Source organism: Actinia tenebrosa, unplaced genomic scaffold (assembly GCF_029948245.1).
Source record: "Actinia tenebrosa isolate PJP-AT-01 unplaced genomic scaffold, QUT_ActTen_1.0 PGA_scaffold5__44_contigs__length_20552954, whole genome shotgun sequence".
NCBI classification, from domain to species: domain Eukaryota; kingdom Metazoa; phylum Cnidaria; class Anthozoa; order Actiniaria; family Actiniidae; genus Actinia; species Actinia tenebrosa.
Genome location: NW_028292582.1, coordinates 18530626 through 18556369, shown reverse-complemented (window position 1 = coordinate 18556369; position 25744 = coordinate 18530626). Strand labels below are relative to the sequence as shown.

At 36.4% G+C, this 25744-nt stretch overlaps 2 protein-coding genes across 4 annotated transcripts; one reads left to right on the top strand and one right to left on the bottom strand.

The window, feature by feature from the left end:
- Positions 1 to 102: 102 nt before the first annotated feature.
- On the bottom strand, positions 103 to 16468 carry LOC116306801 (splicing factor 3A subunit 3). The gene is made up of 21 exons (XM_089037687.1): positions 16243 to 16468; positions 14963 to 15010; positions 14359 to 14411; positions 12814 to 12919; positions 11527 to 11596; positions 10737 to 10828; positions 10181 to 10263; positions 9662 to 9734; positions 8788 to 8853; positions 8099 to 8167; positions 7458 to 7525; positions 6638 to 6678; positions 5973 to 6033; positions 5648 to 5720; positions 5481 to 5546; positions 4541 to 4639; positions 3644 to 3723; positions 2499 to 2529; positions 1855 to 1945; positions 1561 to 1616; positions 103 to 1008 (listed from the first exon to the last, which is right to left on the bottom strand). Exons 1-21 carry the CDS (start codon positions 16345 to 16347, stop codon positions 931 to 933), a joined length of 1509 nt encoding a protein of 502 aa, XP_088893813.1. The 5' UTR covers positions 16348 to 16468; the 3' UTR covers positions 103 to 930.
- A 342-nt stretch (positions 16469 to 16810) lies between these two features.
- On the top strand, positions 16811 to 25529 carry LOC116307649 (uncharacterized). 3 transcript variants are annotated; one of them, XM_031717925.2, is made up of 6 exons: positions 16811 to 17115; positions 17227 to 17799; positions 18031 to 18503; positions 20964 to 21053; positions 21284 to 21808; positions 22696 to 25529. In XM_031717925.2, the coding sequence occupies exons 1-6, from the start codon at positions 17052 to 17054 to the stop codon at positions 22942 to 22944; spliced, it is 1974 nt and encodes a 657-aa protein (XP_031573785.2). In that variant the 5' UTR covers positions 16811 to 17051; the 3' UTR covers positions 22945 to 25529. The 3 variants fall into 3 exon arrangements, with proteins under 3 accessions (XP_031573785.2, XP_031573784.2, XP_031573783.2); XM_031717924.2 differs by having other exon boundaries at positions 17227 to 18503; positions 22702 to 25529; XM_031717923.2 differs by having other exon boundaries at positions 17227 to 18503.
- The last annotated feature ends 215 nt before the right edge of the window (positions 25530 to 25744 follow it).

The following is a 25744-nucleotide window of genomic DNA, read 5'->3' as shown; positions in this document are numbered from 1 at the left end:
CCAAATCTCATAAGATGTGTTTCTAAAAGAGGGCATAATACTAAAGGGTATGATTTTTTCCCATTTCATCCTGAACTAGAAAATCTAATAAATCGATATAAGTAAAGGATACTAGTAATGACTTTATTGCATTTCTGTTACGTTACAAAACATCTAAAAACATATCCAAGTAATATCCAAGTAAAATAAAACGCTGGTCAATATATATGACTGGTGAGCGTGGCAGTCGATTTATCTGGACGTAGAGTCTTGGTAAAGAAACGAAAAAGGGGAGAAGTTACTAATGAGATTCTAAGTAAGACAAGGAAATACATCCAGTGAAACTCAAGTTCTAAATCATCCAAGGTATACCTAAGACCTAAGAAAGCATACACAACCTCCAGGTCAGCCTGTATTTTTTTAATCCAAAAACCTCCATAGACTCTTCCAGTCTCTCGCTCGTCCGTTCCGTCTCCACGCTTAGAGACTGTGACGGTACAATGACCGAAAGGACTTATGTGTCCCGAAAACTTGGACCCAGCGTGCTTTGGGAACCAAAATACTCGTCCACAGTCTCTCGTTTTCGCCGCCATCTTGAAAATATTGAAACGAGAGAGAATGTGGACGAGTATTTTGGTTCCCAAAGCACGCTGGGTCCAAGTTTTCGGGACACATGAGTCCTTTCGGTCATTGTACCGTTACAGTCTCTAAGCGTGGAGACGGAACGGACGAGCGAGAGACTGTGGAAGAGTCTAAAAACCTCCATACTCCTCCCTCTCCCCATCCTCTCAAGTCCTTCGTGTGAACAGATATACGTACTGAGTACTAATGCCAGTCGGTCAAGATATAAATACAATAAATGGCTTCTAGACTTGGTGAGGAATATTTCGACAAGAAGTGTTTTAGTTTCTTGTATAGTTTTGTTCGGTTGAGCATGGGTTGGTGAGTGGTTTACAGTAAACCTTGTCGACTGAGATCTTCGAATGTTTTCTTGTTTACGACGTTTCCCTTAGAGTCTTCGCATTCCTCCTTCAAAACAAAGATTTGGAAACATTATAACAAGATATTTTTGCTGATTTTTGATTGAATTAATAGAAAAAGCAATTTTGAGTCAAGACAACTCAACAGATCAGAGAACAGATCAGCAGGTATTTGAGAGTGATGGAAAACACATCCCCAGGACCACTATCATCATCAGTATCACCATCACCATCATCACCATCATTCCCACCCTCATCATCATTATCCCCTTACCATCTTCATCATCATCACCAGCATTATCATCCGCACCATCATCCCCTTACCATCATCATCATCACCATCATCATCAACATTACCATCACCATCATCATTATCCCCTTACCATCATCATCATCACCACCAGCATTATCATCATCACCATCATCATTATCCCCTTATCATAACCACCACCATCATCATCATCATTACCATCACCATCATCATCGCTATCATCACCATCATCACCAACAACAAACACCACCATCATCATCTCCACCCTCATCTTCATTATCCCCTTATCATCTTCATCATCACCACCACCATTATCAACATAGTACTTACATCTTGTTCAGCTAACCACCTCTCCTTGGACTTGGAAGACTTGAGCTTCTGCCAGACTGTAAATGACATGTTGTACAGTATTTAGCGTGACATTCACAGTAGATGTAACAAAATACAATACAGCGGCAGCACTGACGATAAACATAAGCAGATCTTCATATTTCACGAACGAACTCCTTTGCTTTTGCCATATTCTTTTCTCCCGTTTTTCCTTATTTTTTCCCCATTTTTTCTTTCCCCTTTTTCTTCTCCCCATTTTAGTACAAAAGTAAACAAAACAGTCAAGGTACATACGAGCTACAGCATCCTCGATTAGAGTGACGTTAGCAAAGTGAGCCGTGTTGGGTATTCCAAGGCATCTCATTCCATGTGCATGGCGCCACTCCTGTGAAACAAAATGATCATATTAGATACAGTATGAAGTACTTGATTAATAATGAAGGGTGATTAGAGTATGTTGGTAATCAAATTTACTGTTCTGTGGGACTTGTTGGTCAATGTGATTGAAATCTTCGTCTATCGATGTAATCATCATCATCTATCAATGTAATCATCATCATCGTCGTCTTCATCATCATCATCATCATAACAAACTTCATCATTATCATCATTTATCAATCCCATCATCACTTATCCTCATCATCACCGCGACCACGACCACCATCAACATCATTACTATCATCATCATCATCATCATCATCACCACCACCACCACCACCATCAGAAACTTTATTATCATTTATCAACCCCATCTTCACTCATCCTCACCGCGACCACGATCACCATCACCATCATTCATCATCACCATCGTTACAACCACCAACACCACCATCATTATTCTCATCATTCTCCTCGTCATCAAAGGTTGTGTTTTTAAGTCAACCGTTTTACTATTCTCTTTATGTACATTCGACTATTTATGGGCATCTTTCACTTACAGCAAAGTGTCTTTGGAAGGCCTTGGGTCCTCTGTAAATATAACAACAACACGTGGTAATTCAGTAAAAACACTTAAAGCTAACACAAGTAGAGCTCTCCCTCCCTCTTTCCTTTGCTACTACTTTGATTTTCTCTCCCCGTACGTTACGAAGTTATGAGACTTTTCTTTTCTCACGTAACAGTTCCTCTGTGTCTTCTCTTATAGAAAAAAAATACTTGAAATCTAAAGCCCCTACAGCCAATGTCGTTCACAATTCATGGTTCTGACCGACTCCCCTTAGTTATTGTTTCTATGCCCCACAAGCTTAACAAATTACCTAGAATATCTCAGAAAACCAACCTCCCTTTTCAAGGTCCTAGCGACGGGCAGAAAAAAGCCACCGTGAAATCCCTTCTTTATATGCATTCTTTTAGTTGACATCTAACAAAACTCGAATCAATGTGTTTGAGTGCGATGTCTTGGTACGTTGTTTGTGCCAGTGAAAAATGTCTCTGACCTCCTTAATCACAAACTATCATGTCATTCATCATGACACTTATTAGTCAGTTGATATACTGTTCAGTGTATAACCTCGTTAAATAAAGTTGCTTATCATTATCATTATTATTATTATCATTATTCATAGAGTGAAGCGTTTAACCCGTGAAATAAAACATACTAGTCAACGTGTAATAGTCAAATAGACACGAAAGAAAACAATGGAATTAGGGTCTATTAATGTGTATTAGTCTAATATCTATTTCACGGGTTTAGTGACTTCACTCTAGTCAAATAGACACAAAAGAAAACAATGGAATTAGGGTCTACTAATGTGTATTAGTCTAATATCTATTGCACGGGTTTAGTGACTTCACTCTAGTCAAATAGACACAAAAGAAAACAATGGAATTAGGGTCTACTAATGTGTATTAGTCTAATATCTATTGCACGGGTTTAGTGACTTCACTCTAGTCAAATAGACACAAAAGAAAACAATAGAATTAGGATCTACTAATGTGTATTAGTCTAATATCTATTGCACGGGTTTAATGACTTCACTCTAGTCAAATAGACACAAAAGAAAACAATGGAATAAGGTCTACTAAAGTGTATTAGTCTAATATCTATTGCACGGGTTTAGTGACTGCCATGCGGTGTACTGACCTGTAGGTATAGTTACCACAGATTTCACAGCTATAACTAATGTTCAGACCATGGAGCTTGTATAACCAATAAGGAATAGGCTATAAAAAATAAAAAATTTATCATTTCTAATAATAATTAACTCATCTTCCCCTTCTATATGTATCTGGGTATTTTTGAAAACTAATATTTTTCTTTCCGTTCACATTTATCTGGTGAATACGCCACTTGTTAAAAATGCAACTTTTCGAAAATGCTTTCCTAAAAATTAAAAAAAATTGCTGTTTTTAATTTATCATGTCAACAGATGTAAACAGAAGTTTTCGAAAACGCTGACATCTTTGTATCAGACAGGGTTCGTGCTACATTTTCGTTACAAAATTCAAGGACTTTTTAAGCATTTCTCAAGCACAAAAGTTCAATTTTCAAGGACAAAGTTTTTTGTATTAGAACGTGGTTTAAACATTGATTCAATGTTACAGTGCAGCTAATTCAGCCGGGGCCACTAGCTGAGATAAATAGATCTTTAATATACGCATTCTTACCAGAAGTACCCAGATATTCAGCTAGGCTATTTACGAAATATACGAAAACTCTTCAATCAATTTTAATCGTTATATATTTCAAAAGGAAAGTTAGAAATAGCATTAAGTTTGCATTAAATTCAGGGAGTATTCCAGGAGTTTTGGCGTTTTCCCCTATTTTCAAGAGCTTTTCAAGCGCCCTTAAAAACGCGTTTGAATCAATTCAAGGGCTTTTCAAGGATTTCAAGGAGTAGCACGAACCCTGATCAGATAACTCTGTATGCTGAAATGGTTCTACAGAACAAGAGCTAAATCTTTATTTTTGCAATATTTTTAACTTTTGTAATTTTATGTATTTTTGTAATATTTTGTATTTTTATTCTAAGTTACTTACTTTTCCATCCCATCCCAAGGGAAGGTTCTTTGGGTTGTACAAAACTGTTTCTTCATCGTCTGATTCTGCCTCCTCTCCCTCCTCATGTTCATCTTCTTCCTAAAAAAAACACACGAAAATCTCTTCATACATTAAAAATAGTCTCTTTTCTTAGTCGGTAAAAACCGCTGTGTTTTATAACTAAAGACTAATTTGTACAGGTTTAGCCTCGTTTAAAAGCAAATTATTTTCTAAAGTCAACTGAAATGGAAAGAATGTACAAGTAAAGTTGAACAACACCAAAGTATTGAAATCTCACAAACTCTTATCGTTATCTGTGAATAGCAGACTTATATTACAAGTTTAGTTTAGTTTTGTTGTTGTCAGTATGGTGTCGATGAAGATGATGCATGATGCTGCTACTGATAATGATGGTGATCATGATACTGATGATGATGATGGTGGTGGTGATGAAGATGATGCATGATGCTGCTACTGATAATGATGGTGATCATGATACTGATGATGATGATGGTGGTGGTGATGAAGATGATGCATGATGCTGCTACTGATGATGGTGATCATGATACTGATGATGATGATGGTGGTGGTGGTGGTGATGAAGATGATGCATGATGCTGCTACTGATAATGATGGTGATCATGATACTGATGATGATGATGGTGGTGGTGATGAAGATGATGCATGATGCTGCTACTGATAATGATCATGATACTGATGATGATGGTGGTGGTGATGAAGATGATGCATGATGCTGCTACTGATAATGATGGTGATCATGATACTGATGATGATGATGGTGGTGGTGATGAAGATGATGCATGATGCTGCTACTGATAATGATGGTGATCATGATACTGATGATGATGAATATGGAGTTACTGATGATGATGGTGGGAATGAAAATGTTGTATACCGATCAGTGTTGATGAAAGATTACCTCCAGCTCATCTGACGTCCTGGCTTGCTTTCTCTCAACATTCTCTCGGGTAGCCTGTCTTTGCTCCTAAAACACAAACCCAACACCATTCAATCTTCCACCTACACATGTTAGGCATATTATGCATGCAGTATACCATATAGTATATAGTATCTATGTGTACTCACCCCAAGTAGTTCACTCAGATGGTAAACCTGTGCTTCAATACCTGCAATTTCCTTTTGCTTCTCTGCACTCTCCCTTCAAAACAAAACATAGAGGGTTTGAATAATAGAAACAGCTGCTGCCATTTAATAGCCGAGCTGCTGCTTTTTGGCCTGCGCGAGCAGAGCACCATACTTAAGAAAAATTAATATCCCATCGATTTGATTTTTCAAGGCTTGATTACGTCACTTCCGTCTGTACGTACGGATGATGCCAATGCTGTTGTTGTTGATGATCATGCTGTTGTTGTTGCTGTTGTTACTGTTTCACATTTTGTCTATTCCTTACCTCCCTTTTCCTGCTCTTGACTTGGCGAAGAGAGATGGATCAAGCTTCTCCAATGGGACACCTAACATTAAATGAAAGAAACATCATTAAAACTTAGCTAGTACAACATTATCTAATCAAAGCCCTTGCATTAAGAGTTGGCTGATTAAATGTTTTATGTTATCCTACTGACAACCTAACAAGGTTTTGTAGACCTTAACTAACGAAACATCTTATCCAAGCCCTTGCGTCAAGAGTTGTGTGTGCAAGCGTTTGCTGTTATTCCACTGACAACCTAACAAGGTTTTGTAGACCTTAGCTAGTAAAACATTATCTACTCCAAGCCCTTGCATCAAGAGTTGTGTGTGCAAGTGTTTGCTGTTATCCTACTGACAACCTAACAAGGTTTTGTAGACCTTAGCTAGTAAAACATTATCTAATCAAAGCCCTTGCGTCAAGAGTTGTGTGTGCAAGTGTTTGCTGTAATTCTACTGAAAACCTAACAAGGTTTTCTATAACTCAAAGTAACCATATAACAGGTTTACTGAAGAAAGATTCCAAAGAAAATCAGTTCATTTTATGGGCAGGATTATTTTTCCATGGACTACTTCAAGGCAATTCACTACACATGTATAATAATACTACATTATGTAACAAACATCATGAGTAAATAGAAATTCAACTACCTTTGGTTGAAAACAACCTCTGTGCTCTCTCTTCCAGAGTCCTGTATTAAAAAAACCACAAATATATGTTTGAAGTTAAAGTACACACACACACAATTGATGTGAACAATGTTACACTAGGTTTCTCTAAATAGGTCTTTCTGTTTTCAATTTGCCCACATGTACTTCTCACTAAATGTTCATTTGTATTTCCCTTTTCAGTTTGGGCATGAGGTTTTCCCATTTCTGAATAAGATGATGTTAGGGTTACATGTAGGGTTTGCTATGCTATCAATCTTCTCTAGGTAGTAATGCTAGACAAGATTGATACAATTAAGCAAGATTCTTGTTCTTGTTCTCAAGAGGTTTGAAATGGGAAACATTAATCCTAAGCTGAATAGGATAAATAGGTGGCATGAGTGGGGTACCCTGCTAACGCATTGTCATTCACCACTTTGGTTACAAAGGTTCGGGTCACTAGCTGAAGCCCTGTGGAAATCATGTGAATTGGTTTTTAGTTCTCTCCTATGCTACAAGGATTTTCTCTGGGTTCTCCAGTTTCTTCCCTCCATAAAAATCAACATGCGAGTTGAGCATCGTGTGCATAGAATATTGAATGTAGTGGTAGTGTGTGTGAGTGAAAAGTGTCCCCAATTAGTGCGAAAGCACTAGAACGACTAGAGAGATGAGGAGGTGGGATGGGATGATGAATTCAACAGTGTACTGATCCATAGACTCTTCACTCTGGTTCCTAGTTGATTGATTCAACATTAAAGAAAGATTCTGTACTGTATTGTAAGCTGAATGGGAAGGTGTATTATTTCTTTCTTGTTAGTCTTACCCTCCACACTTTAGCCCCAGAGCCTGTAAAGCTCGTTTCAATCTGTCCAGTCCAAGAGATGCAAGCTCCTAAAAAAATATGCAAAAGTCATGTTGATACATCAGACTAGTAGGCAGAAATACATGTAACAAACCACAACTAATGCAGCTGGATATTATTACTTCACATGACAGATCAATGCATAAAAACATTTTGTTTTTATGTCTTAATAAAAATCACATTTAAATAATTAATCTAAGACTAGATCAGCATGTAAGGTTGGGAAACAAAAAAAAAAACAAAACAAAACAAAACAAAACAAAAAAACAACAAACAAACGAACAAAAAAAAACATGAACAAAACATAAGATTGCTGCCATAAGCCATGAGATCTTCATTTGATTGAGCTGTGGCCACAAAGTGGAAGGCCCTCTCGACCTACATTGTATTACAGACTTATGATGTAAAAGAGGGACACAAGTTGACATCAGTGCTAACATGTGTTACCCACTATAAAGTTGGAATGTCTGCAGTCAAATATTCTTTTGTTTCTGAACTAGTCACATAGGCAAAGGCTGGTGGTTCTGTAGGATGCCTCCCAAACTGCTGACTATTTGTAATATCTGTCCCTACAGACATAACCTACAAGTGACTTGGATTACCTCAGGGGATGAAAATGCTGATAAATCCAGATGAGCTCCTGAATGTGCCAAAGCACTGCTTGCATCTTTCTATTGTCAACAACATAAACAAGAAAGGAATAGTGTTAGAGTGCTGATAACTTGAGACACAGCATGTTCTTTTGTGCAAGGGCTTCTGCAAAATTTACAATTAACTAAGGTAGTGATATTGGCAGTGAGTGACAGCTACATGTACATGACTGTAACTAGTATTATAACAAAAAAAGCGAAATGGCAGGCTATTAATAGGGACAATCACGTTAAAGAGTAAAATGTTTAAGACAATATTGACTTAGGATACAACCTCTGATTGAAACCGATGATAGTTATGATAATTGTGATTATTATGGTGATAATGTTATGGTAGCAAAGATGGTAGGGGATGTGATAGGGTGATAATAATGATTAGGGATTAAGACTGTTAGGTTTGTGTATGAGAATATATATATGAAATATATATTTGTACTGCGGTTGTAATGTATCAAATTGAGCTGATCCTCGCAGTATATGAAGCAACTTATGCAGCTGCAAATTGAAAGACTCAGAAAAAAAAATTTTTTTTGAGTCTTTCAATTTGCAGCTGCATAAGTTGCTTCATATACGGCGAGGATCAGCTCAATTTGATACTGTTAGGTTTAGAAAAACAAATATTATCATGGTAGAATACTCACTTGCCATCCAGGGAACTTCCCTTGTATCCACTGTAATTCAAACTCATCCTCTAAGCTGGAAAGCTCCTAAAAAAACAACAAATAGCTGGATAACATGTGCCATGATACAATAACACACTGCTTTTCTGACTAACTCAAAGTCATTCACTAATATGAGTATTACTCTTTTTACATGAGAAAAAAATGAAAGTCAAAATAGACTAGTCATATTGTTACATATGTTAGTCATTCTGAGGTTGATAAAAAAACTGGGTGTAGTCGACATTGCAGTGCATTATGGAGATGTTTTAGGGGAGGAAATAGAGTCATTTCCCCTCAAACAGCCCCACAATGCACTTCAATCCCAACTCAAGCCAGTTTTTCATCAACCTCAGAATGACTAATAGAGGTTTTCTTTACATGATCACATGCTGACTGCCATGTTAGACATCAGAATAACTTAACTTTACCAATGCTCTAAGGTGGACCAAAACCCTTACAGGTTTAGGACCCAATTACGAAGCAACCGATAGATCGAATTAGAATTAGATTTTTGCTAAGGGATGGAAACCGGAGAACGCAGAGAAAAACAAGAAGCTCTACTCACATATAACACTGAGCCAGTGGGAATCAAAACACAGGTCGCATTGGTGAGAGACGAGAGAGCTTAGCGCTACTCCACATGTGTTTCCCTCCATCGTACAGAATTGATTTAATTCTTTATGTAAATTCTTTTTTCCCTTTTGTACACGTTCGTATTTTGAACAAGCTTTATAAGCTCTTGGACGAAACATGATTAAATAAGCTATTGATTGATTGATTGATTGATTCCCTGCCATCTAACATGTCTGCCATCGTGTGATAACATAAAAACTCTATCTGGGATAAACCTTACCTTGTCTACATCATACAGAGGCTCAACCCTTTGGAAATAGCCATAAAGGTAATCAAACATAGCTTGAATATACCTGACAGAAAATAAACAGATATGATCCTGAAAACGAGTTATGTGATTTGATTGATTGAAGGGTTTATTTTGCCAAGACAATTTTTATTTTACCACATTTGTGAATTTTCTTGCTTTCTGATTGGTATAGGGGGACATACAGATAAATTACGTCAGCAAATCATGCCCATGCTTCAAACCGTTTTTCTTTCAAATTTTCCCCTTATTTTGGTAGTAAAATTGTGAATTTTTCTGTGATAAAAAAAACAATTCCCCCCCCCCCCCCCGTGTTCTGTGGTACGTCCTCTTATTTACCACTTTTTTCATCATCTAGCCATCAAAATATGATGTGGACTACCTCGGTTATGCCTTGTGATTCCACAACATTTTGACGGCTAGATGGTCAAAAATTGATGGTCAAAATGCCATGGACAGCTGGAAGAAATAATTATTGGTTAAGTATCTTACCTTTTGTAATCTGTATTTTTCTTCTCTTTTGGGATATCAAACAGGCGATCAAAATTGTCTAAGTATGTCAAGTAATCGATGCGCTGAAGAGAAAGACATTCAGAAAAAACTTATTAACTTCAAATTTTGTAATGCATCCTTAGAAACATGTTAATTGACAAAGCAATAATTGATTGCAGGTACTGTAGGTCATTCCAAGATCCAAGAATAACTGGAATGACTTGTTTCTTATTATTATTCTCACCAAGAACATGGAGGTTAGTGTTGAGATTTCTGGACAGTGTTACTTGTAAATTAGTCCGCAAAACCATTTCAAAGGCTTTGATTATTTGTGTTTAATTTCTTTTCTTCTATAGAGCGTTTTCACTCACGTGAGAAGGCAGCCATAAACAATAGAAACTTTCCACACAGTATTTGCATAAAAATAGAGTTCAATTCCCAGAGGATAGAAAATGTATTGTTTTGGTACCCCATAATGGCCACTGTGACGTCATGTGAAAACGCTCTACAGCATATTGGAATGAAGTATAAAAGTTGTAAGTATGCCATACTTTACCTCAATTCCTTTAAGATTTAAGAACATGTCATATACTTCATGCAAATCCAGGTATTTTCCATACCCTTCTTCATCTGTAAACTCTACTAAATCTATCAGGAAAAAGCAAGTTAAGACTAATTTCATTATCTTTATAACAATTCATCATGCCAGGAACACCACCATGCAATCCCTAAAAAGTATCAATTTAAACTACGTAATATTAGTACAATAGCTAGTGAGAACACTTGAACCGTAAAGAGTTTGATTTCTACCTCACCTCCCAAAAATGCATACAATAGAACTGTAAATCACCCCTTGAGCCAATTGATTGCAAATAAGATTTATTTTGATCACTTGGTGTATTTGAACTAATTGCTTCATTTTTAAGGGTTTGAAACAGTAGAAATTTCAGGAAAAAATAACCTCATTTGGAAGTTAATATTACTCTTTATTATATGATCGTGAATCTTAGAGCCTGGACACTAGCAAATCGAGCAATCTGATTGGATAGATCGCATCGCGGACTGGTCTAGATTCTCCAGTATTAACCAGTCCGATCGCATATTAATCTTACGGCGAAAACAGTTTGTCCTTTTCAATGAAAAGTGGTCATATAATAAAACTCTTATCAACCGAGCTTGGTCGGTCTGTACGGGATAATCTTGACCTCGGTCGGGTACAGACCTCGGTCAAGATTATCCCGTACAGACCTCCTGCTCGGTTAATAAGATCTAAGTGTTTTGACCCCCATATAGCCAGGCTTTAGTTCGAGGGGTTCATAGCAACTTCCAGTATTCGATTTGCTTACTTGGATTATCATCAGCACGAGCCTCACCATCTTTTAGCTTTAGGAACTCCATCTCCATTGGTTCAGCAACCTGAAATACAATAAAATACATGTAGGTTAAAAGTGTATTGGCAACTCATGGCAACTCAGTTTGAATGATGGTAGAAAACTAGCTTATTGCAAACATGACACTTGCATATGACCACTTGTGAGAAGTTGTGGCATTAACCTGCCAAACATGTTCTTATAAGACATCACTCAGATGTTTGAAATGAGCAACCATCAATTCACCTTTTCAGCGATAGCCGTCACGTCATAAACACTTTGTTGGATTGTGTTACGGTCACCAAAAAGTTCGGATTCCCATACAAACACACTGAGTTTAAAGAGAAAATTTAGATAGATTTCTTTAGTTAGCTCTCTTAGCAGCAGTAAGAAAAGCTTCAATCAAGCTAGAAAAATGATTTCTTACTTGTATTTAGAAAACTAACTAAACAAACCAAGTAAATAGTTCATTTAAAGTCAGTACATTTGTACAGAAATCCGAGAACAATGTCCGAACGTTTTGGTGACCATAACACAATCCAACACAATTTATATCAGGTGACGGCTAGCTCCGAAAAGGTGAATTTTCACATGATCATGAAAATGATTGATGGAGCAAACAAACGTTTTGTTTGACAGTGGGATGTACAAGGTTTGTGAGCTTTATCTTTAAGTTAGAAATTTCATATCCCTTGGGATACATATGAAGTACAAAATGTCCACAATTTAGCATGTTAGGTTTTGCTGAGGGAAGAAAACCAAAGAAACTAGAGAAAAACCCTCAAATGAAGAGAATAAAAGTTAAAAAACTAAAGCTGATGTTACACAGGAGGATTCGCAAAGACGATAATTCGCGATAGGCCTGTCAACAAACAAGATGGCAACTTTGATGGAGGAAAACAAGCTAGCTTGCGCGAGGACTGATGTTGTGATTAAGAATAATTTATTCTTAAAATCATCATTGCTAAAAATCATCATTGATTTTCGAATGAACGTTGCGCAAAACGTTCCCTCGCATAACATGTATTAAAAATTAACGAGTTGTATTGGGAGAAATAATATTGTCATTCCAAATCATCCAGTGTAACACTAGCGTAAGGTGAAGTCACAGGTCTTTGCAGACTGTGTTCATTTGTCCATTTGGTATTCAGAGGATTTGTAAGTTGTCATCCCAACAATATTAAAGAATAAAATAATGAAAGGCGCCATATACATGCATTACTCAATTTACTTTACTCCAATCTGAAAAGTTTGTCACAGTACCTCATTAGGATATTTTCTGTGATAATCTTTAAGACTTCTTAGTCGACTGTAGAATTCAGCAAACTCATTTGGTCCTGATAAAGCATTTACTTCTTCTTTTCTAAGACTTTTGATAAAAAAGGAATAAACTGTATTATCACATGACCCGTACGGCCCTGCTCGCGCGCTCTAATAAAACCATTGAAAAAAGTCACGTGATGGGGGCCGGACGGTTGACGTAAGCGGGCCGGAAAAACCCATCCGGCCCTGCTCGAATCCGTGCGCTTTCTCTTTTTTAGCTGTTATTTATTATTTCTTTCTTTCTTCTATTTTTTATCGATTTTTTCGTGAGGGTCATATGATAAAATGCTTATTGACTGAGTTAGGTCGGGCCGTACGGGGAAAATATTTGGCTCTCGGTCATTTGTACGGACCGAGCTGCGCTCGGTCCGTACGGCATCACCTCGAGCCAAATATTTTCCCGTACGGCCCTCCCACTCAGTCAATAAGTACATAGTAAGTCTTTGATATTGTATCCTCCCATTACTTCTATAACTCATGGGAGACCTGTATCACCTCTCCCTTTTTTTAAATGCGTATGTAACCAATGTAACCTTTAATTCATTTATTTCATTTTGAATATTGCAGGTTTAGAATATCTACATACTGTACTATACACAACTTTCAAAAATGGTCACCAAACTCGGTCCCTAGTCCCAACCGAGTTTGGCAGCTATTTCTGAAAGTCATGTATACATAACGGTTCCCAGCTTGAGTACAGTTTTAGCCAACAGTTTCGACGACCGCTTTGACAGCCATGATCCCCAACTGCCCCCACGCAGGCATGGCTCTGTTCTTAGGTAAGCCACACCCTTTTCTGGTTATTTAGCTTAATGTGACATGCATGCAAATTATTTTCCAATTAACCAAGAGGCCCCAGTGAACCATCAGGGTCTGAAATAAACGGTCGTCCAGTCGTCAGGGATGACCAAAATTTGCAAATGACGACTACATTTTGGAATGTGGTTGTCCTTCTGACAACCTACCTTTTTTCCCAAGGTGTTTTCTTTTATAAAAGAAAATATAAAAGAGTCCGTAAAGTCAGAATATAATTCTAAATTATATTTCTTCTGCTTAAAACCTAGAAAGTTCATTTTTCAACTGATAAACTTTCAAAAATTTGAGATAATGCATTCGTCGGAAGCCATTGAATACCGCTGACAAATTTGATTGCATCTTCTGCATTATAGCTAACCGCTGACCATTGTCATTCAGGCTCTACAAAATGGCGTCCAAGTGGAACTCCTAAGTTTTGCTCTGGACGCCTAAGAATTAGAACATGGTTGTCCAAAGGACCACTCAGCTCAAAAGTTAATTTCAGACCCTGACCATTAGACTGTAACATTAAATGACAAACTACACAGTAGATGGTGCAAAAATATTGTTTTTCAAAGTAATTATTGTCTATATCTCAGTTCCCCAAAACCTTGTAGATCTGTAATAATCAATAATTGATATGTTAATTAATCAATAATTATCACCAATTAAACTGTTCTACCAACTCACCCATCACTATCTTCATATAACTTAACAATGTTGTCTGCTACATCAACAGATCTCTAGAAAAACAACAGGCTTGTATTAAAAAATTGTTTCATTAGATAATATTCTTTATTATTATTAGCAAGAGATAATCGAGAAATAAGGTAATGTTACTAATTTAATTATACAGCTTCTCATTAATCCCATATAGGTAACTGTCCAATTTATTTCTTTATTGGACAGGTCTTGTTGATATGGGATTAATTAAGCAGCTATATAATTAATAGGTAATGGGATTTCATGCTCGCCAATCAAGAAATAATTAGACTTGAAAAATTCCTCTGACTGCCAAATTGGACTCGGCCTACAGCCTCTTCCAATTTTGTCAGTCCTCAGAATTTTCCTCGTCCAATTATTTCATAATTGGACAGCATGGAGTCCTATTACATATACAAAAACCAGTATAGGCTTCACACCTACCGTAGTCATAATTAGGGGCTATGATTGGATGAATTACATGAAAACAATGAGAAGCCATTACAACGTTACAGCATGCCATGAGTTGATTAAGTCAGTACTGTATGCTTCCCATTCCTCATGAAAACGGCTCTAAAGAAACAGCACTTACCTCGAGTAATGATCGTATTTGGTGGTCAATGTTTATCTTTTCTTTCCCCTAACATATGAACAAAAGAATGGCTATTCAAATGCAATATTTTGATATACAGTACTGTAACCTGTCTCCTTATTATCAAACAAGCAAATTATTCTTGTGGAACAAAGACTTTTCAAATTGAAAATATCATTGCCATGACTGTTGAATGAATTCATCCTTATCAAAGAACGCTAAACACCCCCCCCCCCCCCCCCCCAACCCCCTTATCTAAACTGAAGTCTCAAAGTCGTTTGTCTTTGTATTAGTTTATGTGCACAGGCAGTTCAACAGGATTACATTAGCTGGACGAAGGACTTTTACACCAGCCTATTTTAGGAAACGTGCGGTACAGAAATACCAGACATCATTGATGGGAAATGAAAATGAATATCATGCAAGAAAACAAGTAGTAATCCTCTCTTGACTTGGACAATCACTTTTTTCAATTGCTTTACTCATGACTCTGTGAGTCAAGGATGGCTTGTCGAGCAAGTCTATCTTTCCAGGGCTTAAGATAATGGCTAGACATTGCACAATGTCCAGCCAGAACTGGAACTTGTCTGGTCAAATCATGTTCTTACCAGTCATTTTGACTAGTAATAAGGTATGGCCAATCTAAAACTAACTGGCCTGTGAACATGACTGGCGACATTCTTTTAAGCCCTGCCTCCCCTCTAATCACAGACCTTTTCTGAGATAAAGCACATTGTGGTCTAGCTTCCAAACAAAGATCTTTTGCTCATTATTTATGTCTTATGTGGTGTTGTTTGTATCCAAGCTAGACCGGAATGAACTATGTTAATCTCTGTTTAGATGCATATTCTCATCCAATTGGGAAATGAGTCTGAACTGGATTGTACCCGGTGTAATCAATCATATGAACTCAAACTTTCGATTCTATCAAATTCAATTGAGTGAGTGGATTAGATTGCATTCACAAAAAAAAAAAAAAAACCTCATTTTGCATACCGATAATAGAATGATGTACTTTGCGCTTTTAGAGCAACAGATGAACTCTGAATTGAGAATCTAAGGACGTTGATAATAAATTTTCATATGTAAATGCATACATGTAAGATGTCAGCTTTCATAAATTTGTAGGTTTTGTTATATTTACAGGAAAGTTCTTTTAACAAGCAAGTTGTCCTAGTTGGACACCAAGCCAAGATCAGTCAAGACAAATAGCCGATCGTTAATCTTAGTGAGAACCAAAGTATCTTTAGTAAAGACCCATAAAGAATAACTTTACTTACCGAAGATTTTTTGTTGATTTTGTGCATCATTTCACCGGACATCGCCTCTTCAAGCCTTTCTCGCTCCTCATGAAGCTTCCTCTGTTGTTCTAATATGGTCTCCATGTTAAATTAGATGTATTTAGATCATAACAACACTAAAAGCTTTTAAAAACTTTATAAAATCCAAACGTTTTCACGATGCACGAGTTCAATCCAAAATGGCGGCCAGACACTTTGAGCCCGCAACTCAAGCCATATGCCAGCGGCAATCTAATTATATTCAAATTTATGTTAATTTATACAAATTGTAGCACTCTTGACCATGATTGGTTTATTTATTTCCCAAAATGGCTACAAAAATTCAAATTCCAACACTTCAAAAGTAAACAAGTTATATATTAATGAAGGATCAACAACTTCTGTATGTTAGCCAAATAAATAATCTATCAGAATTTTCAGAAATTTCGCCTCGAAGACCACAAGTTTTCAAAATGGTGGATTGGTTAGCAACAAGAGCCCGCGATAAGTATGAAATAGAGATCACGTGGTGTTAATGGAGCAATTTGATTGGTCTGTCAGGAGATGACTAGAAATATTGCGTTGGTAAATGGTGCAGAAATCATTCAATATTTTTAGTTGTTTAGTTCAAGGTATTCTTTACAAGTTTTAACTATGAAAAAATCACTAAAGTAACTACAGAGGGCCATGAACATCTTAACTGTTTCACTCTGCAGTCAATATATATCAATTATTCACCCAAAATCGACAACGAAAGTCTTATTTTTGCTTGAATTGAAGCTGTTTGATCGACACACCTAAAGTAAAAAATGGCCGACCAAAAAAAATCAAAAGAAAATCCGATGTCGTTTGAGGCTTTTCGTACAAAGAAAGGTAACGTATACTTGGTGTTTTGTACAAGTGTTGTGTACCAGTTATGTGTTGTTAAGTAAGAGGTTTTTTTTCGCCGGTCTTAGCTTGTGGTCATTTTTTAAATCCCTGTAGCCGGCGCTGGATCTTCAACTTCAACCCAGAAAACCACGAGCAACGAAGCTACGAAGTCTTCTACGACAAAAACTACGAGTTCTGCAGGACAGGAATCTCGTTCTAGACCTCAGACTGCTTCGAAGAGTAAAGCACCTAGGCATAGATCTGCTTCTGTTGACGGTTTAAATAGTTCTTCAATTTCGATCGAGGCACGTCAAGAAAAAGTCAAACAACAACGTAATAAACAGATCGAGGATAAAAAAAAGAAAAACGAAGAAAGGCGATTGGCTTTTGAAGAGAGAAAAAAGAAGAGAGAAGAAGAAGAGAAAAGGAAATGGGAATCTTTGAAACAACAAGCTGCTATGCATAGACCTGGTTCTGGGAGAAAATTACCTACTTTACCAGATGGACCAAAGAGACCTGCAACTGCTGGAGCAACAAGACCAACAGCTTTACCAAAGGGTCTGAAGACAACCTCTGCTTCTAAACTACCTGGTCAAGGTACAACTAAGAGCTCTGCAAAGAGTCCAGCACAGTCAACTAGCTCTAGTCATTCATCAGATTCAAGTCCTAGACATTCCCCAACCACAGGTAAATCATTACTTTCTGCAAAAAGACCAGGATCTAGTAGTAATCTCTTAACTGAAAACTGTAGAGCTAGCACTAGTAATTTAAATAGACCATCTTCTAAGAGTAGGCCTTCATCAATTCATGGGCCCGATTCCAAATTGTCTACTTCTAGAAGTCATAATTCATTATCAGCGACTAAAAATACTGTTAAAAAGGCACAATCTACCAGTGCATTGCATCGTATCACTACAGATAAACCACATCACCCTAAGAAACATGCCGAGAAACATGAGAAACCAAAGGCTGGCATGCTTGATGAGGCTGCAGCTAAGCAGGCCTTAGCGGAGAGACGAAAACAGGCCAGGGAGGAGGCTGAGCGCAAGGCTAAGCTGGATTTGGAGAGGCAGGAAGAAGAACGCAAGAAGAAGGAAGAAGAAGAAAAGAAACTAGCAGAAGAAACGGCCAAAGAAGAAGAACGGGTGCGAGAACTTGCCAAGTTATTAAAACAACAGAATGAAGAAAAGATGAAAAAAGCCGCAGAAGAGAAAGAGATACGAGAGAAAGAAGAAGCAGAGAGACTTGAAGCTGAAGAAAAGCAAAGAGAAGAGGAAAAAAAAATCAAAGAAGAGGAAGAAAGAATTGCTGAAATAGAAGCTGAAAAAAAAGCAAAAGAAGATGAGGAACGCAGAAGGAAAGAAGAAATAGAAAGACAGGAAAGAAGAAGGGTAAGTACAGTATATATTGCCTTTGTTCTCCGGAACAAGTCAGTCATGACGTGTTAATTTTGTATTGTCTGCCACCCACTCCTTCCGATCCAAGTAAGTAGTTGTTCTATTATGTTTTGCATAATATCACGACAGTACTTTCCTTTAATGGAGTGAAATCAGTCAAGCAGTTCATTGGTGTTCATGATTTTGAAAGAAGAATACTTAGTTGGCGTGTTTTGTACTTAAGAATAAATATTTTTTTATTATTTCCACACATATGACAATTTTAATACTTAGCATTTTGGCATCACTGGTTGATACCATTATAATGTTCTGTATTCTTATTGTCCAGAACGTACATCTACCAAGTGTGACTGTTTCCATTCTGCATGATTTTCAAAATATAAAGCTCTTATTCATCCTGTTAGTGTGTATATATATACGAGATTTACTGTCCATGATCACCTGGAGAATTAGAAATGACTAGTAAACAAACCATGCTATCTCTCAACACATTGTGGAATAAGGTTTTTTGGAATATTGTTTTGATGGTTAAGACTTCTAACCTTGGTATTTTTGGCTGATTATGTGGTACTGAGAAGTGGTTCTGGATATTTAAGTACTTTTTTGTGAGCTTTTTTATGTTCTCATCAGACAATCCTCAATCCCACTTGAATGCTTGATATAAACTATATTTAAATTATGACAAAGGGATATCAAAACTCATTGTCTTGTGTGGCAAATACAATGAAGAATTATTGATAAAATCCATTATCTAGTATACTTTTACTATTTAATTCAATTCCTAAAAATCCTTACAAATGAATGTAATGTAATACTTTTTAGTAAATAGAGAAAAATAGATATTAAATCGATGATTACATATTAATTATTGGCAAAGATATATTGGCAATCCTCTTTATAATTGAATGATGTGCTATACTGTGCCAGGGAAAGTTGGCATAGCAGTTGACATGGGTAGCCCTCACTATACCTAATGATTGATTGAACGAAAAAGGAAAACTAATTAATTATCCACAGCTTACTTGAAAACTCTCTGTACGGTAATTATCAAAATTATTGTTGACGCCAAAGTTAAAATATATTAATTTAAAAAAAAAAGTTTTTGCTTTGAGTCTCCTATAATTGGAAAGTTAATTCACAGCACTCTTGTGTCTGAAATGAAAAGAAATTGTATACACTATGATAATGACTGTCCTTCAAATGAATAATTATCACTAGATCAGATTATTCGTGCTTCCGGCACATCTAATCATGCATGAAATCTTTTAGAATTTCTGAACAATGGTGCATTGAATTTTGATCTAAGATTCCATGCATAAACAACTGGAAATTTAGCCACTAAGCATTATGATCAGCATAAGTAATTGTTAAATTGTAGTTTAAATTACTATATTTCGTTTTATTTTTAAGAAAACAATAAGATAATTAGAATGAATAATAATCTGACTCTTAATTTATTGTGTCTTACATATCTACTGAACCATGTCCCTCTTAAAATAGAGAACCTTTGAGCTGTGCCACTGCTGTACGTACTTTGTGGTCAGGGTGATTAGCGATGACAAGTTAGAAAGCTGAAAGTCTTATGAGATGTGCTGTATTTACATTGCTGTTGAAGGATGTGATTGCTTCTTAATCATAGATAATAGTATGTGTAAATAGAATTGTTCTATAGCAATTTTTAGAATCTTCTAGACTATTGACTGATATTTACCAAGCTGTTAGGTTTGAATCCAAGCAAAAACAAAACAAAAAAATCACAATTTAGATTCAATCATTGTAGATGGAAGAATGAATTTAGTAGAAACATGAAAAATTATACATCAATTTCTTAAGAAGATTATAAAATTATTATTAATAACATTGAAGATATATTTTTTTATTATTTAGGCAGCATTGTGGCCCTCTTTCCACAATAAAATTGGAATTGAAATGTTGGTTTCTGCAGAGGGAGGAAAACCAGAAAACCTGGAGAGAAACCCTCAAAGCACGGGAGAGAACCAACAAACAACTACTCTCTGAAAGGACAATTGGCGATCTGTGATTGGCAATGCATGAACAAAAGGAATTTTGTGCATACACCAAAACTCAAAAAATCGAGGTGGTTTTGTTGACTATAAACAATGCTAAATAACTCAACAACAACCTCTATGCTATTGACAAGAATGATAAGAAGAAGAAACACTGGTCAGACAGTCATTCCAGCTAGCTATCTCTTATCATCTATTGTTCTCCCCTTCATCTTTTTTGAATTAGCGGTATGATGGCAGGTCCCTAAGTCAACAGCAAGATGCATAAGCTTAGCACACTAACCCTGTATTTGTGTTTTGTTGCTATCATGTTTTGTTGTTATTGTAGTTGTCAATCATAACTCAATCATTACTGTCTTGTCGACAAGAGAATGATACCTATAAAAAGTAAGGGAATAACAAATGATGTGAAATGTTTTTCTTTTAGCGGGTTGAAGAAATCATGAGTCGTACAAGACAAGCCAAGACAGACTCTCCTAATCCAGAGTCCACAGAAACTGCCTCTAATCTGCCACAGGTGAGAAGATGGCTGGCTTTACAATTTATTGCTTTTCTGTGTTTCTTTTCCCCTCATTTTGCTCCTCAGACTATATAGTATTTCTTTAAACTTCTGGGTTTTTTTCTTCTCCAGTTTTTCTTGGCTCCAATAATATTTTCATCCATCCTTTCCCAAAATATTTTTTGACAATTTCTAATATCAGTTTATACTTTCTGGACACTGTTACATATGAATTCTGTGTTTTCCAGGAGATTAAACCAATGGATGCAGAGGATACCAAACGAAAAGTAAGTGAACTCTTACAGAAGGTCAAAGATAGGACAGACTCAGTGTCACCGGTATCATCTGTAGACAGTGAACCTAGTTCTTTAGTAAATACTGCACAAGATGTACAAGAGGGACAAGAAGCTGCATGTCAATCGGAAAGTACTTTAGACATTGACCAAGGAGAGAAATCTGTTGAGGAAAAATTATCAGATGAAATGGAAAACCCTAAACCTATACAAGAAGTGACAGGCGTATCAGCTGGTAATGATTCTGTCATAAAAGTCAGGGTTCGTATTTCTGAAACGAGGACTGAAGTTAAAGTGAATGGAAGGGAAGTGCAAAGAACATTGAGTCATGAACATGACTCTAAGAATGAACAATTGAATGGGAATAATGTCAATACTAAAGAAACAGATGCCGAGGGATCTAATGATAATCAAGATGACACTAGTATAGACCCTAATGGATCAATCAATGGGCATCAAGAGAGAGGATATGCAGATGTGGTATGTTCAATTATACATTCTGTAGTTCCTATTTTTCCCACTTTCCTCAAACTCAGCTGACAAAAAAATAATCATTATGAGGGGGAAAAAATTATTTTACAATAACTTACAAATTTCTCGCATGCTGATTGGTTATTTTTATCATCAGTAAGAGGACAGATAGACGTCAACAAGCGCGTGCCCTTTCCATTGGTTGTTTTGATCGCTAAAAATGAGAAGTTTTTATCATTTTAGTTATTTTAAAAGACAATTTTACAACCATTAAAAAAACTCTCCGTTTTGGGCCAATCTTCTGTGTGATTCACTCCACATGCATTATCACTAAATTCTTTATTTACAACACACACACATTTAACCCAAATGTTGATTTTTATGGTTGGAGGAAACTGTGGAATCCAAAGAAAAACCCTCATGGCAATGGAGAGAACAGCACTTAACATGTCAAACCAACTCAACTCACATTATGTGGTGCAATAAAGAATAGACCTCCTTGGCTCTGGAGCACTTGAGCATAATGTTGTCCCATTTCTGACCATGTGTCATTCCCTTGAGAATAATATTCTTTGTTAGAGTTGTATCCATATTCATGTTTCTTCTCATGTGCAACCGAGCGAAAACCTTAAACAAAGAAATAATACTCTAGGGAATGACACTTGGTCTGAAATGGGAAAACTTTACGTCAGAGCTGAGGAGGTCTATTGAACCTACGATTCCAGACATTGCCATGACAGCAGCTAATACCACCCTGCCTTGCAAACAAGTCCCCTGATTATGATCCACCCAAAACACCCAGGGCTTATGGCCTGGATTCTATGAAAATATCAAGAAAAAAATATCTTGTCAAGCATGGTATGATTCTATATTAAGTGAATTATTTGTTTTGCAAGAGGCAGGATAATAAAGAACATAAAGAACAAACAGAAAACCCTTTGATGGACTCACAAATCTCTGCCGACATGGAAACCCTGTGGAAGAATACAGAAATACTGATGCAGAAGACTGAAAATAGCACATGTGAGAAGCTAGAAAATGCAGGAATAGTAGCAGAGGGTGATAATGATGAACACAGTGAAGAAGGAAAGCTATGGAAGGTGGTTGAAGGTAGTAGTGTTGCACTCTCTGATGTTGTTGCATAGATAGCACATGCTTTGTATATTATAAGTGGATTAAAATATATAAAACAACAGTGAATTTACGTGAACATTACCACAGCAAAAATTAATGACTGCAATAAGGTGCAGCTATACTAGAAATATCATCTTCGGCTGCAACTCTTATCTCTTCCGTATTTCCTCTTGGTGGACCACCTGTGTCCCCCTTACCTAAATTCTTCCACAGGAAGCCCAGAGAAGAAAATACAGAGTGAAAGAGGTGCCCTCTATACTGTAAATAACAACTGCTGTATCACTGGATGGTGGTAAAATTTAAAGTGAGAGGGTTATTAATAATTGCTTAAACATGCTGTGAGTACATCTTCAGAAGATGTTTTTTTGTCAGGTTATTCTAAACTATTGCGCAACAAGAAAAAGTATGACTGACAATAATGTATTTGCATACTCTTATGCACAGGCTGTTGTATGTTAAGCCAACACATTTTGATGCGAAGCTAACTGGTTTTACCAAATAAGGTGCTTAATAACTTGTTTAGGTATCTGATAGTTTCATCTACGCATAGTTTTGCCTATGTATAACTTTCGCCTACGGAAGTTCGCCTACGTATCAAATGCATTTTAAAACCTATCCATGAAGGGTGGGACAATAAATTAATATACTGTAAAAAGGGGAATAAATAGTTCTCACATAAAGAAAAAAGTTTGTCAAGGCAAACAAAGTAAAAGAAACATCGTGAATGAGTTAACAACTTTAAGAACGAATGAATAACTGTTGCGTGACAACAAGAGTGTTGGAACTTGTCAATGAAACCAGCAAACTACTTGATTTTTATAAGAAATATTTGCTTGTTTGCCGAAATCTTGAGTAAAAAAAAAAAACCAACCCAAGTTTTATCTGCAGGAATGTTTATGTAAAACTCAAGGCAAATAAAGTTAGAAATTTCGTGAATGAGTAAACAGCAAAAAGCCTGTGCGTAGAAGTATGCAAATATATTAAAATAATGTGGTCATACTTTTCCATGTGGAGCTGTAAGGTTACAAGTTTAGGTTATTTATGGAAGATATTTTGGTAAAGATCTATTTGATGCATTCATGTGTTTGTTCTAAAGAAGTTGGGCAAGAAGTGTTGCCGTTAAATTATTAAGGCATGGCTTTGCAGATTTAGGAATTACAAAGTACTTCATTGATTATCTTACAGGTATTTTGTTTTCTAATCTGGTGTCCCATTTCTGGCCGACTTTTCCACAACTATTAAAAAATTTAAAAAATTTGCTTCCTTAATTTGAAGTGAGACAATACAGTACCAGATTAAATAGTTATGTTTTGTAAAGTGAATTACCTGGTAATAATTATTATTGGACTGACTTTATCCCATCACACAAGAAAGTGACATTTTAAAAAATTTTCACATGGTATCCTGCCAGCCATGACTATTAATAACAACTTTTTCTGCAAATTTTATTGTGAGCTATGTCAAAATGGCAGCAATGCGAATATGTTCCATTACACATGCATGAAAATCTAGAATATAGGAAATATGTTTGATCAGCCAAGAGGTTGTTTCAGGGTTCTATAAATTTGAAATATGTTACAGTACATGCACTGTAATTAGGTTATTTTTCAGCATTATCATGCTGCTATTGGTCACTGATGGTATAACATGTTCCAGTCTGTGCAATTCCAAAAGATGTCAAAGTTTCCCACCCCCACCCCCTTTGAGGGTCTTTGGTATACTAGAACTTTCTTACCCTGGTAATTTCTATATGACCCCACTGCCACTGAAAACCCCTGTTGCTTAGCTATAACCAACTTGGCTAACTTGGTCCCTAGTCATCATTTAATGTGCAGATACTGGACTCCCTCCCCTCCTATTCTCTATGCTTCTTCTACATGGAGAGGGGAGGGGGGTGGGGAGAATTATGCCAGCTGAGTTGCCAGCCTTTCCTGAAAGGAATTATGGGTCAACTTTTTGGTTAGCATTTTTTGAGCAGAGACCAAGTACAATTTTCATTTCTCTTGTCAATTGCCCTATTTCACTATGACATCACTGCTTGTTTATGTGGGGGATAGAATCACCAAATCCAATAGAAAATTCAACAAAATTTGCTCCTTGCGAAACAGTTTGATCTAAAATGGCCTGGTTTTCAGATATAATATGTGTTAATATGTACTAAAAAATATTCTGAGCATTTGCTGGCTATTCTACTTCTCTTCAAGGATTTGGCATTCTTCCTCATAAATTGGACTAGCATATTTACGATCAATTTAAAGAATGAAGAATTCATATTTCATGGATTCTCTTGGCAGAATAATGGAAAATGCTAATTAAAATATGATGAATCCTCAATTCTGATTGGTTGGTCTTGAGTTTGTTCTGAAGGTCAACTCAGCTGGTGGTAAATCAGTTCAGCAAAACAAATTGCTGTGTACCTTGCCTTAAAGCCATAATATCTTCATCTCGTTTAATTTATTTAAACAATAGAGTAGCTCCATTAAAGAATTTTTTAAAAAACTGCACAGATCACAGAAAGTCTAGCCCACTTGCATTGTAGACTTTATCCTTGTTATCATCATCCCAAGGAATCCATTAAAAGCATCACGAACCTCTCGATTGTAGTTACTATTAAGAATGAAATAACTAAAAGCCAAAATTTTATGTAATTTACTTAACCACAAATTAACGTTTACGAGGTTAAAAATTTAATCCAACCTGCATGGCACTGACAAGTGAAGGCAAATAACTATATTTTCTTAACTTAAGCAAAAGATTTGGAATAATGTTGATGAAAGTACAGAAAATGAACCATCCTAGCCTCATTTACAT